At 49.8% G+C, this 14,844-nt stretch overlaps 1 protein-coding gene across 1 annotated transcript; it reads left to right on the forward strand.

Annotated features, from left to right (window-relative positions):
* Nucleotides 1-1,492: 1,492 nt before the first annotated feature.
* LOC122153056 (olfactory receptor 14A16-like) lies at nt 1,493-12,725 on the forward strand. The gene is made up of 3 exons (XM_042789174.1): nt 1,493-1,673; nt 8,135-8,246; nt 11,741-12,725. Exons 1-3 carry the CDS (start codon nt 1,493-1,495, stop codon nt 12,723-12,725), a joined length of 1,278 nt encoding a protein of 425 aa, XP_042645108.1.
* Nucleotides 12,726-14,844: the final 2,119 nt, after the last annotated feature.

Genomic DNA, 14,844 nt, shown 5'->3' on the forward strand with positions numbered 1-14,844 from the left:
GGTTTGGATTGGAAGGGACCTTTGCAGATCATCTGGTTCCAACTCCCTGTCTTGATGATTAATTTCTATCAGTTTGTTTGTTTATTTGTTTTGGTTTTTTTTTGTTTGTTTGGTTTGTTTTTTGTTTGTTTGTTTGTTTGTTTGTTTGTTTGTTTTCTGATTCTTCAGTGTTTTTCATAAGATAATAATTTCCAGGAAATAACATGAGTATGCTAATCATTGGCCTCCCCCAATTCTATTTAAATCAATCAGTAAAGATGACCAATGATTTCTGTAAAATAGGAATATAGATGAGATGAGGTAACTGAAAGCCAATCATTATTATGGTCAACTTAAACTTTATGAATTTTGTTGATCTTATGTAACTATGACTCTGCTGAAAAAGTTTATAAATATGTTGTGCTTTGTACCTGTCGGGGAACACGTCTTTGGCGGAGTTATCCCCTGTGTTCCCCAGCACTGGAATAAAGAAGTGCCTGCTTATCTGCTCTGTGTAGATAAGTTCTTTCGCTATTGCGACCGCTAACACAGGCAGGATGGGCAAAAGTATGCAAAACCATCACAGCCAGGAGGTGGGTTTGAAAATGATGAGAGCAATATGTATTTCAAGGAGCACAGCTGGTGAGGCTGCTTCTCAGGCAGGCATTTTCCCTGGATGTTCACTCAGGCATGTCCTGGGCAGACTTTTTCTCACCTTTTCTTTTACTGTCTCACATGCAGTGTTGTCTCAAGTAACCTCTGTCATGATCCCATTGAACAGTCCCTTTGTCTGAGCTGGAAGCTCCCTGCCTTCTCCTGGTCAATGCAAGAACTTGGCCTGCTCAGGGCAGGAATGCTCTCCTCAGAAGGGCAGCATTTCTGAGAGCTGAGACCACTCACCCAGAGCTGCGCTCAGCCTTCTCCCAGTTGGAGAAAGGACATCTGCCTTGATCTTTTCACAGAAACTATTTATTTCAAATCATGACACTGGTTTTCCTTGGAAGACCACAGAGGATCTCAGTTCTAAACAGCTATTCTGGTCATGTTGAGAATCCCCCAAGCACAGAAAAGCAGGATGTCAAAATGTGAGCAAATGCACATGATGTTTGCATTCCAGCATGTGGAAGAGGCAGCTCCATGGGGCAAGTCAGCCCTGTGGTCAGAGGGAGTGCTCTTGGGACAAGTGGGCCTGTCCTCCTGAAGAACCCAGGTCTATTAGTTTATAGAGAGACAAAAAACAGACTAGGAACTAAGGCCAAGTATATGAGATTTTTTGGGTTTTTTTTGTATCTTCTTTTAGCAGTATTGTCCATCACAGCCCTTCTTCCCCTTAATGCAGAAATTGAGGTGTTTTGTCACAGGTATCCTTCCTGGTGAGTAAGGAAAGAAAGAGAAACAAAGCTGTATGGAAAAACGGGAAGAGGAGAATCAGACAAAACCCACAGAGCTCCTGCTTCTGGGAACGGGGAATGTGCCCTCACTCCAGACTCCACTCTTCCTCCTATCACTCATCATGACTGTGATTGGGCACATCCTCATCGCTGTTTTGGTGCTGTCAGAGCAGCATCTGCACACCCCCACGTACTTCTTCTGGGGCAATCTGCCCTCCTTGGAGACCTGCTACAGCTCCACCCTCCTGCCCCGGCTGCTGGCCAGCTTGCTGACTGGGGACGGGACCATTTCTGCTCACAGCTGTATGGCTCAGCTCCACTGCTCTGGCTGCTTTGCAACTGCTGAGTGTTACCTGCTGCGAGAGCACAAAGTAGGAACTGTTTGTCTCGAGTGGTTTGTCTCAGAGATTTCCTGTTTGCAAGGATGGCTACAAGGCCACAGAGATATCTGGCCTGTGAAAAGCATCTGCTGCAAGGCCACAGAGATATCGCTGGTGAGAAACATCTCTCCAAGGGCTGCAAGACACTTGGGAAGAACATCCTGGCATATGTGCAGGAATGGGGAAGAACCACAAGTTCCTGTCATTGTTATGGAAACAGCAGCCTCAAATGGGGACAGGAAGGGCTGTTGAGACAAGCCCCGTGTGATTGTCCACTGAAAAAGCACCAAGAGACTTGAAACCCCAGACACCATGGATCCATGGTGGTCACTACCCTTGTAACCCGATTCCCAGTGCTTTCTTGATTTCTACCTTTTCCTTCCAGTCTAGCCTATTGCTACTTTTTTTACTTTTTTTTTATTATTATTATTATTTTTTCTAATTTTGATTAAAAAAAAGGCTGTTTCTATTGTAAGGCATTTGACCTTGTCTGCATCTTAATCTTGTTCTTGGGATCAAATCAAAACCTCCCCTGACATTGGATCGGGACAGCCAGGCCTGGGCACTAAGAGGGTTGGCATACGAGCCAGTGGTGCATGTTCACCATGAACAAGGCCAGCTGAGCTTGCTTTAGGAAGAATGTGGCAACCCAGAAAACTTGCGTGAGCTTCCCCTTCAATTCAGCACTGGTGTGGCTCCACACACACAGGTGTGAGCCTCTGTGCAGTTCCTTGTTTTTTAGGGGTTGGGAGGAGGTGGAGAGTGCTGAGGGGAGGTCTGCAAACAGGGGGTTTGGGGCCTCAAGCACCTGACCTGTGTGTAGAGGCTGAGGGACATGGGCATCTTTGGCCCAAGGCATGGAGGTTCCAGGCAGTAAAGGATTAACCTGAGCATGCTTGAGGGGTGGTTTCAGAGGTGATGGAGCTTTTCTTCCAAGTGGAAAACAGCAGGAGAAAGACATCGTAGAACAAAGTGCATCTTGGGAGGTAGAGAATGGAGACAAAGAGAAAGAACTGTCACCCCAAGGGCAGTGCTGTGCTGCAACAAGTCTCCCAGAGGGAGTCTGGAAGAGCCCACAGCTTTGTGTTTCAAGGAACAACCAGGAGGATGGATAGATACTCAGCATTGGTGCGTCCTCACCTTCGATACTGTGTGCAGTTCTGTGCCGCACAGTTTGAGAAGGACGTGAAGGTCCTCGAATGCATCCAGAGGAGGGCAACAAAGCTGGTGACAGGGCTGGAAGGAATGTGCTATGAGGAGTGACTGAGGAGTTTGGGTTTGTCTGGTTTGGAGAGGAGGAGGCTGAGGAGTGACCTCATTGCTCTCTGCAGCTTCCTGAGGGGGGGACACGGAGTGGGAGGTGCTGATCTCTTCTCCCTGGTATCCAGTGATAGGACATGTGGGAACGGTTCAACGCTGTGCCAGGGGAGATTTAGACTGGACATGAGGAAGCATTTGTTTTACTGAGTGTGTGGACAAACACTGGAACAGGCTTCCCAGAGAGGTGGTCGATGCCCCATGGTGGTCAGTGTTTAAGAGACATTTGGCCAATGCCATTAATACCATGCTGTAACTTGGTCAGCCCTGAATGGGTCAGGCAGTTGGACTAGATGATCATTCCAGGTCCCTCCCAAATGAAATAGCCTGGTCTATTCTATTCTCTACCAGTGAGGGCAGTGAGATGCTCAGGTGAGAGGGAGGTGGGGAAGAAAGGCTGATGTTGAGAGTCTGCAGGCAAAGAGCTGCAGGTGTGGGACACTGAGGACAGCCTGTGGGAAAGACAACTGAAGGCTCTGGCAAGGCTAAGAGCCCCAGCAGAGCCAAGGTCATTTCCCCTTTGTCTATGACCTTTGCCTCTGTGACTAAGGCCTTCCTGGACAAACCTTAACCTTATGGCACCAGGACCTTATCACCCCTCTACCCCACCCCAGAGAGACCCATAAGTGTCACTGTAGTCCTGCCCTTGTCACTGCACATTCCCACATGACACTGCCCCAGGAAGAGCCCTGGGCAATGTGTGAGGGACAGGATCTCCCTTCCCAGGGGCTGGGGGTCAGGCTTTGTCACTTTGGCTTAAACACATTAAGGTACAGTAAGCACCAGAACCACCTTAACATTGTGTTTGTTTGCCTCTCATTGACACCTCCAACTTCCTGCTCTAACCAGCCCCTGGGGAGGCTTTGGTGCTGATGGCCCTCACTGGGACCCATTAACACTCCTTGAAACCTTAGGGGTTGCCTCTGATGTTGACTTCTTCAGCCCTTTGCTCAGGCTCTTCTTGGTGTCTGAGGCTCATGGTCTCAGCACCAAAGACACCATGAGGCTCATTCAAATGCAAAAAACCATGTCTCCTTTAATTGTTTTCTTCAGTTATCAAGCCATGGACAGATAACTGCAGAGGTCTCTGGAGTGTATGTAAAGGGCAACAATTGACTGAGCAGTTAATACAGAAGTATTTTTTAGGTTTCAGTTTATTGTATTTTTCTGTTAACAGAAGAAGTGATTGCAGCGTTCTCTGATCTTGATGCAGAGGGTCTCCTAGTGCTGTCAGGATGGGCAGGGCCAGCTCTTGCTGGAGGTCAGACACTGCATGGACAGCCTGATTCCTCACCTCCCCAGCCTTGCCACTTCTCTCTTCGCCCGCCTGGCACTTGCAGCATTTCTCCTTCCATCAGACTTCTCCACGCAAGCCCACAGCTGGACATTACAGCTCCACTGAACCAGCTCCCACTGGTTTTCCTCAGAGACCTGGCTTCACACGGGCACAGCAGAATTTACCTTCATTACAAACTAACAGAAGGAAAATATAGTAAAAAAGAAAGGTCTGGGTGGGTTGGAGAGGAGGCAGCCATGTGCCCTGGCAGCAAGGGAGGCCAGCTGCACCCAGGCCTTTGTGGCCAGCAGGACGGCCAGGAGATCACGAGAGGGGCTTGTCCAGTTTACTGTGTCCGGATTGCAGATCCCCAGTACAGGAAGGATGTTGGCAAGCTGGAGGGGGTTCAGTGAATGGCCCCTAACACAGGCTGGGGCTGGAACAATTTGCCTGTGAGGAGAGGCTGAGGGAGCTGGGCTTGTGAAGCCTGGAGAAGGGAAGGCTGAGGGGAACCTCCTTGCATCCTTTCCGCACCTATGAGGAGGTCTGCAAGAATACAGAATGGGGTTCTCCACCATGGAGCATGTTAAGAGGTTGAAAGAGGAGGGTTGGGTGAAACAGGGGATGCTCAAGCTGGAGATATGGAAAAGATTTTCCAGCAGTCTCAGGGCTAGTCCTGAGCAGGGTGGCCATGAGCCCTGCCTGCCCTCCTGTCTGCCATGGCTGCTCAGATCACAAGAACAGAGGTGCCCCCAGAATCAGAATGCAAGTGGGCCTCTTCCACCTGCCTCAGCCCTCCCCTCCCCAAGGAGGTCGTTTCTGTTGAGTGGCTTCTCAGAGGTACTGGATGACCTCAGAATGCCCGCTGGCCAGCATGTCTCCTGAGGGCCAGTCAGGCTGCTGCAGTGGAAGCCACCTCATCATCATCACCATTCCTGCCATCTGCCCTTGGCCTGTTTCTCCTCTTCTTCTCTGTCCCTAGCTTATGATTGTTGGGATGAACGGTTTTCTGATGCATATCTTGTCCCCAAATTGCTGGGGCCAGCTCCTGGCCAATCAGGCTCCTGTAACAGTCGTGGCCTCACAATCGACACCACAATTGATGTTGCCTTTGCCCATCTCTCTCCATCCACTCCCTTGACTCCTCATCTCTGCTGCAGCCCATGTTCAACAGCCAAACCCAGCCCCTTTCCTGGCCTTTCCCTCTTCCCTGCCCCACAGCTGGACAGAACCAGCCTGGGATGTTATGTTTTTTGGCTTTGCATTTATCGTGACTTACATTTGTGATTACATGTTCCTGTTTTACGAACTGAGCTGCTGTTCCAAACTTCTCTAGCACATTTTCTAAAATCTGTAGTTCTCTTTCTAAATCTTGCACCTGGCCAATACCTAACTACAGTTATTTAATCTGTAACCAGAGTCTGTGTCTGTGGACCATAAGATCATCTTCATTTGTGATTAAGTCTGCTCTCTTATTTTGGTAAATTGCTCCTTCAATTTCTTCATATATTTTTGTATGTTCTTTAGCATCAGTTCCTCTCAGGAGAAATCTATTTCTGTATGCACCAGCTCAGGACAAGTTTCTCTATTGCTGGGGCAAGTGGAGAAGTTTGAGGAGGCCCTGGTCCAGGAGTCTTTTCCTGGGAGAGGGGCTGGCACAGAGGGGCTTGCTGGCAGGGGACAATAAGGATGCCTGGGAGACCAGAGCAACGGACACAGGGAGACAGTGGCTTCCGTCTCCTCATGCCATGGCTGGCCCTCAGCCCTGGGGCTGGTGGCGAGCCTGAGACACCTCTCCTTCCTTCCTTCCTTCACTCCCCACACTTGGATGGGCCTCAGGAAACATCCAGGAGCCTGGAGGATGCACAAACCTCCTGGTCCAAGAGAGTGGGGTTATATGTGACAGTGTGTGTGTGAAAGACATGAAGAAGATGTGAGGTGTCTGTGTGAAGATTCTTCAGCGTCCCCTGAGGGGAAGGATCCCCATTCCCAGGTTATGGGGGTCAGGGCTTGAACATCCTGAGTGAGGAAACACATCAAGGGCTTTCACATTTGCCTGAACATTTGATTTTCAGCCTGGCAGCAGTGCCTCTGCCTTCCTGCTTCATCACCCCCAGAGACAGGAACCTTGTCTCCTCATTCCCTTCATGGGCTCTTCAGTGATGGCCCTCGGTGGTGATCACTGACACCCTCAGGAACTTGGAGGGTTCCTGCTGACTCCTACTTGTCTAGAGGCCAGTTCAATCCCTTTCCAGGATCTGCAGTTCAGCAAGTTGACACCAGAAGGCTCAATAACATCTTAAAAGTCTGCACAAGACAAGTCTCTGCATAGAACAGCATTCCTTAGTTTCCATGGGATGAATTTGGGTAGTTTCAGGAGTGTAGTTATAGTATAAATCTTTCCGTACTAAATGTCAATAGGAAACAATATCTTCTTTTTCCACTAGTTCCTATTTTCCTGCTTACACACTAAGAGACATCACCGAATTCCAATTGATACTGATACTGAACTTCTCCTTATCGAGTCTGAATATAGGGGGAAGTCAAGACCCTGTATGTCAGACACTCTCTGGACAGTGTTTGTCCCTACCTCCATCCCCACATGTCTCTCACCAGCCCCCTGGGACTTACAGCACCTTTGTTCCAATCTGAGCTTTCTCCACGACAGGCTGTAGCTGCACGCTTCACCACATAGACACCAACTCCCACCTGCCATACTTGGGAATCAAGCTATACACAGACACTGAAGGATGTTTCTTAATTGCCAAAAAAGCAAAACCAAATGCAGGCAGAGTTTAATAAAACATAAAATACACATCTCTGCTGTATATGAAGCCCAAATTCCCTCATCTGCAGTCCAATTTCCGTAGCAGAGATGGCCTTATACCAAAGAAAATCATATTTCCTGTCAAGCAGAGATCCCAAGAACCCCCAGAGCACTCCCTGACCCAGACTCTGTCCATTTTCACTCCCAGCTACTTACACCCTCAAGTCATGAGCTCCCTCGATTCACAGAAGGAAGAAAAGAATCAAAAGAAATGAATCGCCCCCTTTTTCACAGCCAAATCCACACTCAGCCCAGTGTATCTGAGTTACAGGTACATCTTCAGGTAGGCTCTGCAACACCTAGAGCCACTGATTTCTCTTTCTCATCCAACACGTTGACAGCTTGGGTGCAATTGTCCAGGCTTCCTCGTCCAGGCAGGCAACTGCCTGTCCACCAGGTACCCCTCCACAAAGTCTCCCATCAGCCCAGGGTCACATTTCCCTGTCACATGTCAGGGTTTCATCTACCCTCATGTATCTTGGAGGTGGTGGCCACGATTTTGTGATCAACTGCATCAACTCTGGAGTGAAGATATTAGCCAAAAGTTTCAACATTTGCAGAAAAGTCCTTGGTGCAATCAGTGTGTAAGAGGAGTTCATTTTCAGAACTTTGACATTGTTCTGTACATTCCCATAAATATTTTCATAGGCCATGGACAAGAACGAGCAAGCTGATGACACTTTCTCTCCCCTATGTATAGACAGATTGATAAATCTTGTTCTTTTGGACAGGTGACATTTGAGATTGCTCAAATAGCCCCTTATTTGATTCCTCCCCACCTTCAGCTGTTTTCCTCTAGAGTCCTGCCTTGAGGCACAATGGCTTAGGAGAACTTGGTGAAAGATGAGGCAAAGAGGACATGAAGTATCTCAGCTCTCTCACCATCTACGTGTGATAGAAATAGGACAGGGAAGTGCAGTCCTGGATAGATTCAGGTTTATTTTACTGCTGTCTTCTCTGCTAGGGATGGACATCATTGAATGTGGAGGTGATCTCCATGAACAACTAGGTTCTGCTGACAGGCCCGGTGTGAAAATTGTTGGTCATTTCCTTGACTACATCTTCAAGGGGGATGGGTAATGTTTGTTGGAGATAAAAACCAACAGTCTGAGAAGGTAAACCCTTGTGTGGAGTCCGCAGTGTGATGTGCCTTGTGTTCCTGGACTGCTCTCCATCTCCTGGATAGAGAAGGGACAGACCTTGCCACGTTGCAGTGGTGGCAGTCAGTGGCTTGCACAGCAGCCCCGAATCTGTCTGCAGTGCTGTGCGGGGGGGTCTGTCACAGCCCCGATCTGGAGGGAGATTGCTTGCATGTATAGTACCAGTGCTGTCCTAGCCAACCCCATGGAGCTGTGTGAGAGAGCCTTGGCACCTCACGTAACACTGGAAGCCTCTGGCATTAAACAGCATAAATGCCCTAATACTGGTGAAGCAATGTGGAGGTGTTCATGAGACCACTGTTGTGGGGATCAAGTAAATTCTGCTGATGGAAAAGACAGAGAGAAACTGAGCTCTCCCAAATGTATATGACTCCATTTGCTCAGAAGAATCCTTGCACAGGCTGCCCAGAACAAAACAGACAGTGGCAGAGTCACTTGTACTAAATGTGGGCATCTGCTGTCATTGCTGTTGGCCAAAGATGGTCCCCTTCAGACTCCAAGAAGATGCCCCCAGATGCTGTCCTGTCTCTCAGCATTGCTCCATAAGAGCTTGCAGTCTTCCGCACATTTCTTGGAACACCTCCTGACCCTCAGATATCTCTAACTGTGTCTCAACAGCTCACTCCTGATCTCCATCTCTATCATGACCTGAGATGACAAAAGGAGCTCAGCTACAGGTGCCTCCCAATAAGAGCCTAGATGTCTTATGTAATGATAGGACAATAAAAGCTGATTATAGGAACCAAATTGTAATTTGGTAGGAGAAATGACAGTGCTGGAAAGTAGTGCGTCTGCCAGCTGAGGGAGAAATTATCAGTGATTGCATGAGGCTGTGTCACAGCAGGTTCCCCTGGAGTCCCAGGGACACCTGGAGGGATCCCAGAGGGGCCACAGCAAGTGGCACCTTGGGCTGTTGCTGTGGTGCTGAGCTGGGCCGGGCTCCTGGGCTGGAGGGAGCTCCTGGCAAGTGGGCAGCGCTGCAGAGAGACAGCTCTGCCCAGGAGCAGCTCCTCTGCAAAGCGCAGCAGGGCTGAGGGCACTGCCTGCAGGCACCCAGGGCAGAGCAGCGAGGCACACACAGCTTCAAGGCAGCCTGGGCTGGGAGGGCAGAGGAGATCTCACTGCGGGAGAAATCTTCACAGGCCTCTACGTGGTAAGTGTCTGGTAGCAGGGCAATGCAGCTGCAGTTCCTGGGAGGGTCTCCTAAAACTGTCATAACCCTCAGCCTATGGGATCTGTCAGGAGGACTCCCAATCCAGGGGCACATGTTCAACAAATGTGAAGGGGTGAAGCCAGGGTGTGCACCCAGAGCTGCTCATGGTGTTTCAGGGGGGACTCTTCCAGAGGAAGATTATAGCAGAGGCTACCTTAAAGGACTGTGCTTTCTGTTTCTTGCTGTTTCAGGGAAAAGGAAAAAGAAGTTGCTACACTTGGAGAGGGAGACAGAGATATGAACCGTTACAGCAAGAGATCAGTAGGTCTGGTAGGAACCACATAAACTGCTTTTACCCACTCCTCTACCTACAGAGAGCACCCACAACATTTTTTTTTCTCCTCATCAGTGTTTGTCTAACCTGCTCCTTACTGCCTGCAAATGGGGAGAGGCACTGAATGAGTGCCTGAAACTGGGAGGTCTCTTCAGGTCAGAGCTGAGCATGCAGCAGTTGCTGATGAAGTGTGTCATCTCTGATAGGAAAGAAATTTGAGGACAGAGAGAGTTCTGGGCAGGCACAGCTGCAGGCAGCAGGGACATGGGCAGAGAGCTATAGGAAACTGCAACCATAAATGTCATGGGAGGAAGAATTTTCAAATCTCCCTGTCATCCTCTCCAATGCAGACACCTTCCTCTGAGAAAGCCCTCAGATGAGTAGGTCTTTGAGGAACCTGATAAAGCCCCTTCACCCAGTCCTTTGACTACAAAATCCCTTTGCTTTTGTGGTCTCTTCAGCATTGTGGTCTCTTCTGATCTGCTCCTTAGGACTCTACAACACAGAGCTGTCCCTTGGCAGTGTCCTGCTGCCAGGAGGGGTCTGCAGGGCAGAGCTGAGCACACTGTGGGTGGGATGGGGGCTGGCAGCACTGACAGGGAGGAGATAAGGGGACAAAAAAGTAGCTCTCATCAGGGACAGCCCCAGGTACCAGAGACATGGGCAGGGAGGGAGATGGAGTTGCTGTCAGGAATGCGGTGAGAGGGGGGATTTGGGCACCTCGTTGCCATCCCCTACATTGCAGATGCCTTCCATGAGGCAACCCCTTGCTGTCCCCTCCCACTCAACACAGTCTCTGCCCTGAAGGCCATGGGGCACCATCCCAGCAGACTCAGCTTTGAAGGGGAAAACTTAGCAAATACCTAACCGCCTGTCCCTTTCTGCCTCAAGTAGCACCAGCTCTGTAGTATTTGTCCATTTTCCCCCTCCTGTATCTGCTCCCCTTACTGTCATCCCTGGACTTGCTGGGATGGGGGGCTGGGCTTAAGCTGCAGTTCTGAGCCCAACCCTGTGGGTCCTGCTGTGCAGATGTGTCCATGGGAGTAAAGTCTCCTCATAATCTGTGGGCTCAGGGCAAAACAAAGGACACAATACTCCTTTCAGGACACTCACTCTTTAGGACATTCAACTCTTGCTCTGAGGGGCTCGTGCTGGGCTGCAGGTTTCTCTCCAGGTGGGCAGAGCTTCCCCAGGACATCTCTGTGTTATCCTGCAGCCCCAGGGAAGAAACACCTCAGTGCGAAGGCCATGGAAATGCTGCTGGGCGTCTGCACACAGGCAGCTGCAATGAGCCCTCTGTGTCCCTGGCTGGGAGGGGAGAGCTGAGATCCTCCTCAGGTGCGATGAGAGAGGCTGAGGGCTTTGGAGAGCTGTGCTTGGAGACTGGATTCCTCTAGTCCCAGCAGTGCCCTGTTTCTGTGGGGAACAGCTGTGTCTATCATCATCCAGCCCAAAGCGGTGCCAGCACAGGGCAGATGAGACCAGGGTTGATGGACAGAATGCCTCACCTCATTCTGAATTTCAGGACAGCCCCTTGGCCACTCAAGAAACACAATGTTTCAGTAGGAGTTCAGCAGAAATGCCAAGAATTTCTGCGTTAAAACCACTCCTCAGTTATAGTGGTGCAACTAGAACAGTAAAAAATTAAATCCCCATGTTTCCACCCTGCAGTCAGGTGAAATGGGAGAAATAGTACTGTAAACCTCTTTGATAATACAAGTGTATTTAATGTATGATTATCCGTGTTCTGATTTATTTATAACTGTCCAGCCCTACCGACTCCTCCAGAGCTCACAGCAGAGCCCCTTCTCCATGGGGCACTCTCAGCGAGCACCAACCAGAGCTCACAGGAGGGACTGGCCAAAGGTCTTGGTTGAAAGGAAGAGTCAGATGCTGAGAGATACAGAGTAGATTTTATCTCAGAGAAGTCTACCCTAACTTCTCAATGTCTTTTCCTCCATGGACAGTGCCCAATAACCAATGGAAGCAAATTTTCAATGGCAGTTCCATCACCCAGTTCCTCCTCCTGGCATTTGCAGACACGCGGGAGCTGCAGCTCCTGCACTTCTGGCTCTTCCTGGGCATCTACCTGGCTGCCCTCCTGGGCAACGGCCTCATCATCACCGCCATCACCTGCGACCACCACCTCCACACCCCCATGTACTTCTTCCTCCTCAACCTCTCCCTGCTCGACCTGGGCTCCATCTCCACCACTCTCCCCAAAGCCATGGCCAATTCCCTCTGGAACACCAGAGACATCTCCTATGCAGAATGTGATGTACAGCTCTTTTTCTTTGTCTTCTTTGCTACAGCAGAGTTTTATTTTCTCACCGCCATGTCCTATGATCGCTATGTTGCCATCTGCCAACCCCTGCACTTCGGGACCCTCCTGGGCAGCAGAGCTTGTGTCCACATGGCAGCAGCTGCCTGGGGCACTGGGATGCTCTATTCTCTCCTGCACACTGCCAACACATTTTCCCTACCACTCTGCCAAGGCAATTCCATAAACCAGTTCTTCTGTGAAATCCCCCAGATCCTCAAGCTCTCCTGCTCAGGCTCCCACCTCAGAGAAGTTGGGCTCCTTGTGGTTAGTGCCTATTTACCATTTGGGTGTTTTGTTTTCATTCTTTTTTCCTATGTGCAGATTTTCAGGGCTGTGCTGAGGATCCCCTCTGAGCAGGGACGGCACAAAGCCTTTTCCACGTGCCTCCCTCACCTGGCCGTGCTCTCCCTCTTTATCAGCACTTCATTTTTTGCCTACCTGAAGCCCCCCTCCATCTCCTCCCCATCCCTGGACCTGGTGGTGTCATTTCTGTACTCGGTGGTGCCTCCAGCAGTGAACCCCTTCATCTACAGCATGAGGAACCAGGAGATCAAAGATGCCCTGAGGAAACTGGTAACAGGTTGAATTTCAGAAACAATAAAATATGTGTCTTCTGTAAACAACGCTAAGTGTAACTGATTGCATACAGGATCTCAGTCTGTAGATTTTTGTTGGGTCTTTTGGGGGTTGATTTTTTTTTGTTTTCTTTGTTTTATTTACATTATGTTCTCTGCTAAAAAGTGTCATTATTTTTCCCTGTTCTCATTAAGTATCTATCAATCTTTTGTGTGACCCAGAGTCTGTGTAAATGAGGATCCATGCTCTCATTGTGGTTAAACAAAATAAAGGACACTGTAGAGACATGCTTTGAGATCCTTCCTCCAAGTCGTTCTCTGGACCTGCCAGCTCAGCCCTTGTATTGGTCTAAGATGTGAGTGGTTTTGTGCTGTGGTCAGCGTCCCACGGTGTGGCAGTCCTTTAACTGCAGGTAGAGACAAGCATTGAGCACTTCTGTGACAGAGATGGCCTTCATGACAGTGTTTCCATCAGACAGGGGGATCTTCTCTGGGCAGTGCATGAAGGCTTAGGTCTTCTTCCAGAGTTGCTTTCAAGACCATGCCCAGGAAATAGCCCAGGAGAGAAACCACCAGTGAGGAGTGGAAGCGTGTGTCTGTGTGTGCAGGGTGGGGGCACACAGCAGTGTCCTTGTACAGCCAGGCTCCTGTGAGAGACCTGAAGGAACAGCAAAGTGGGGACTAATCTGTGCCCATGTGCGCTGGGCACCCCGGGAAGCTGCCCCATGGCAATTGTCACAGACCATACAATAACAACCACCATTTACAGCACAGGCCTCTCACTGCAGCACAGAGAGGTTGTTTATCCTTCTACAGAGTGACACCAAATGATTATGTCAGAAGTTCAACTTTGCATTTTACAAACCATAAACCTGCACATCATGTGTGTGTGGTGAAATAAATCTGAGTGAGCACAAAATCCATCAGCTATTCCTGGGGGTGCCATGAATGCCTGTGACACTGACTGTGTCTTGAGGACACTTCATGTAGAGAGTCACATCCCCTGGGAAACCCCCTGAATGCAGCACTGGGAGGTGCTTCCCTGAACCGCGGTCCCTGTGTCCATTCCTCATACCTTGGGGCATCTCCCACGGGTGCAGAGCAGGGTGAGCACCGCAGGGCTCAGGTGCCTCCCAGCCTCTGGGGGTGGCAGCAGGAGTTCTGAGAGACACTATGGCTCCTGCAGTGCACTGCCTCTGCGTGTGCAAGGGAAGGACTCGTGTCTCTGAACAGCCCTGTGTGTAGGTGTATTGAACTAAAAGAGAGTAGATTCAGACTAGATATAAGGAAGAAAGTTTTTACAATGAGATTGGTGAAACCCTGGAACACATTGTCCAGAATGATGATAGATGCCCCATGCCTGGAATAATTCGAGGTCAGGTTGGACAGGGCTCTGATTAACCAGCTCTAGCTGACGATGTCCCTGCTTATTGCAGGGGGATTGGACCAGGTGACTTCTAAAGGTCCCCTCGAACCCAAACCATTCTGATTCTGATTCTATGAACTCTCTAAAAGGAAATGTCTTCCCCTCGACCTTTCCCATCCCACAGACGTGCTCAATATCACGCCCTCCTAAAACAATGTTTGCGGCATTGGACACCATAGGCCTGCCCAAGGCCTCCCTACTGAGATAAAACAGAAGCACAAAGCATTCATCCCTGCAGGTGGAACATTATTGTGCACCCTGGGTGCAGGCCTTGTCTTTCCTGAGAGCTTTCCTCAGGTCCTCCCTGACCTCCCTGTTCCGCAGGCTGTAGACAAGGGGATTGACCAGGGGCGTGAGGACAGTGGCAGAAGAGGGAGAGCACTTTGTTGAGCTGCCTCAGCGGGGCTGTTCTGGGCAGCAGGTAGACAGTGAGGAGGGTGCAGGAGAAAAGAGAGATGACAATGAGGGGAGAGGATCGGGAGGAGGTCTTCTGCTGCCCATGCTGGATGGGATCCTCAGGATGGCAGCTATGATGCACACATGGGACGCAAAAGCAAACAGGAAGGGGAAGACAACGCTCAGGAAAGAGAGGATGAAGGATGTGAGTGTGAACAGGCTGGTGCCACTGCAGGCAATCTCCAGCAGAGAGGTCACAGAACAAGTGGCCAGTTGCCCTGGGGCCACAGAACTTCAGCTGGGATAA

The sequence above is a fragment of the Tyto alba genome, unplaced genomic scaffold (assembly GCF_018691265.1).
Source record: "Tyto alba isolate M040663 unplaced genomic scaffold, T.alba_DEE_v4.0 Super-Scaffold_15, whole genome shotgun sequence".
Classification (NCBI taxonomy): Eukaryota; Metazoa; Chordata; class Aves; order Strigiformes; family Tytonidae; genus Tyto; species Tyto alba.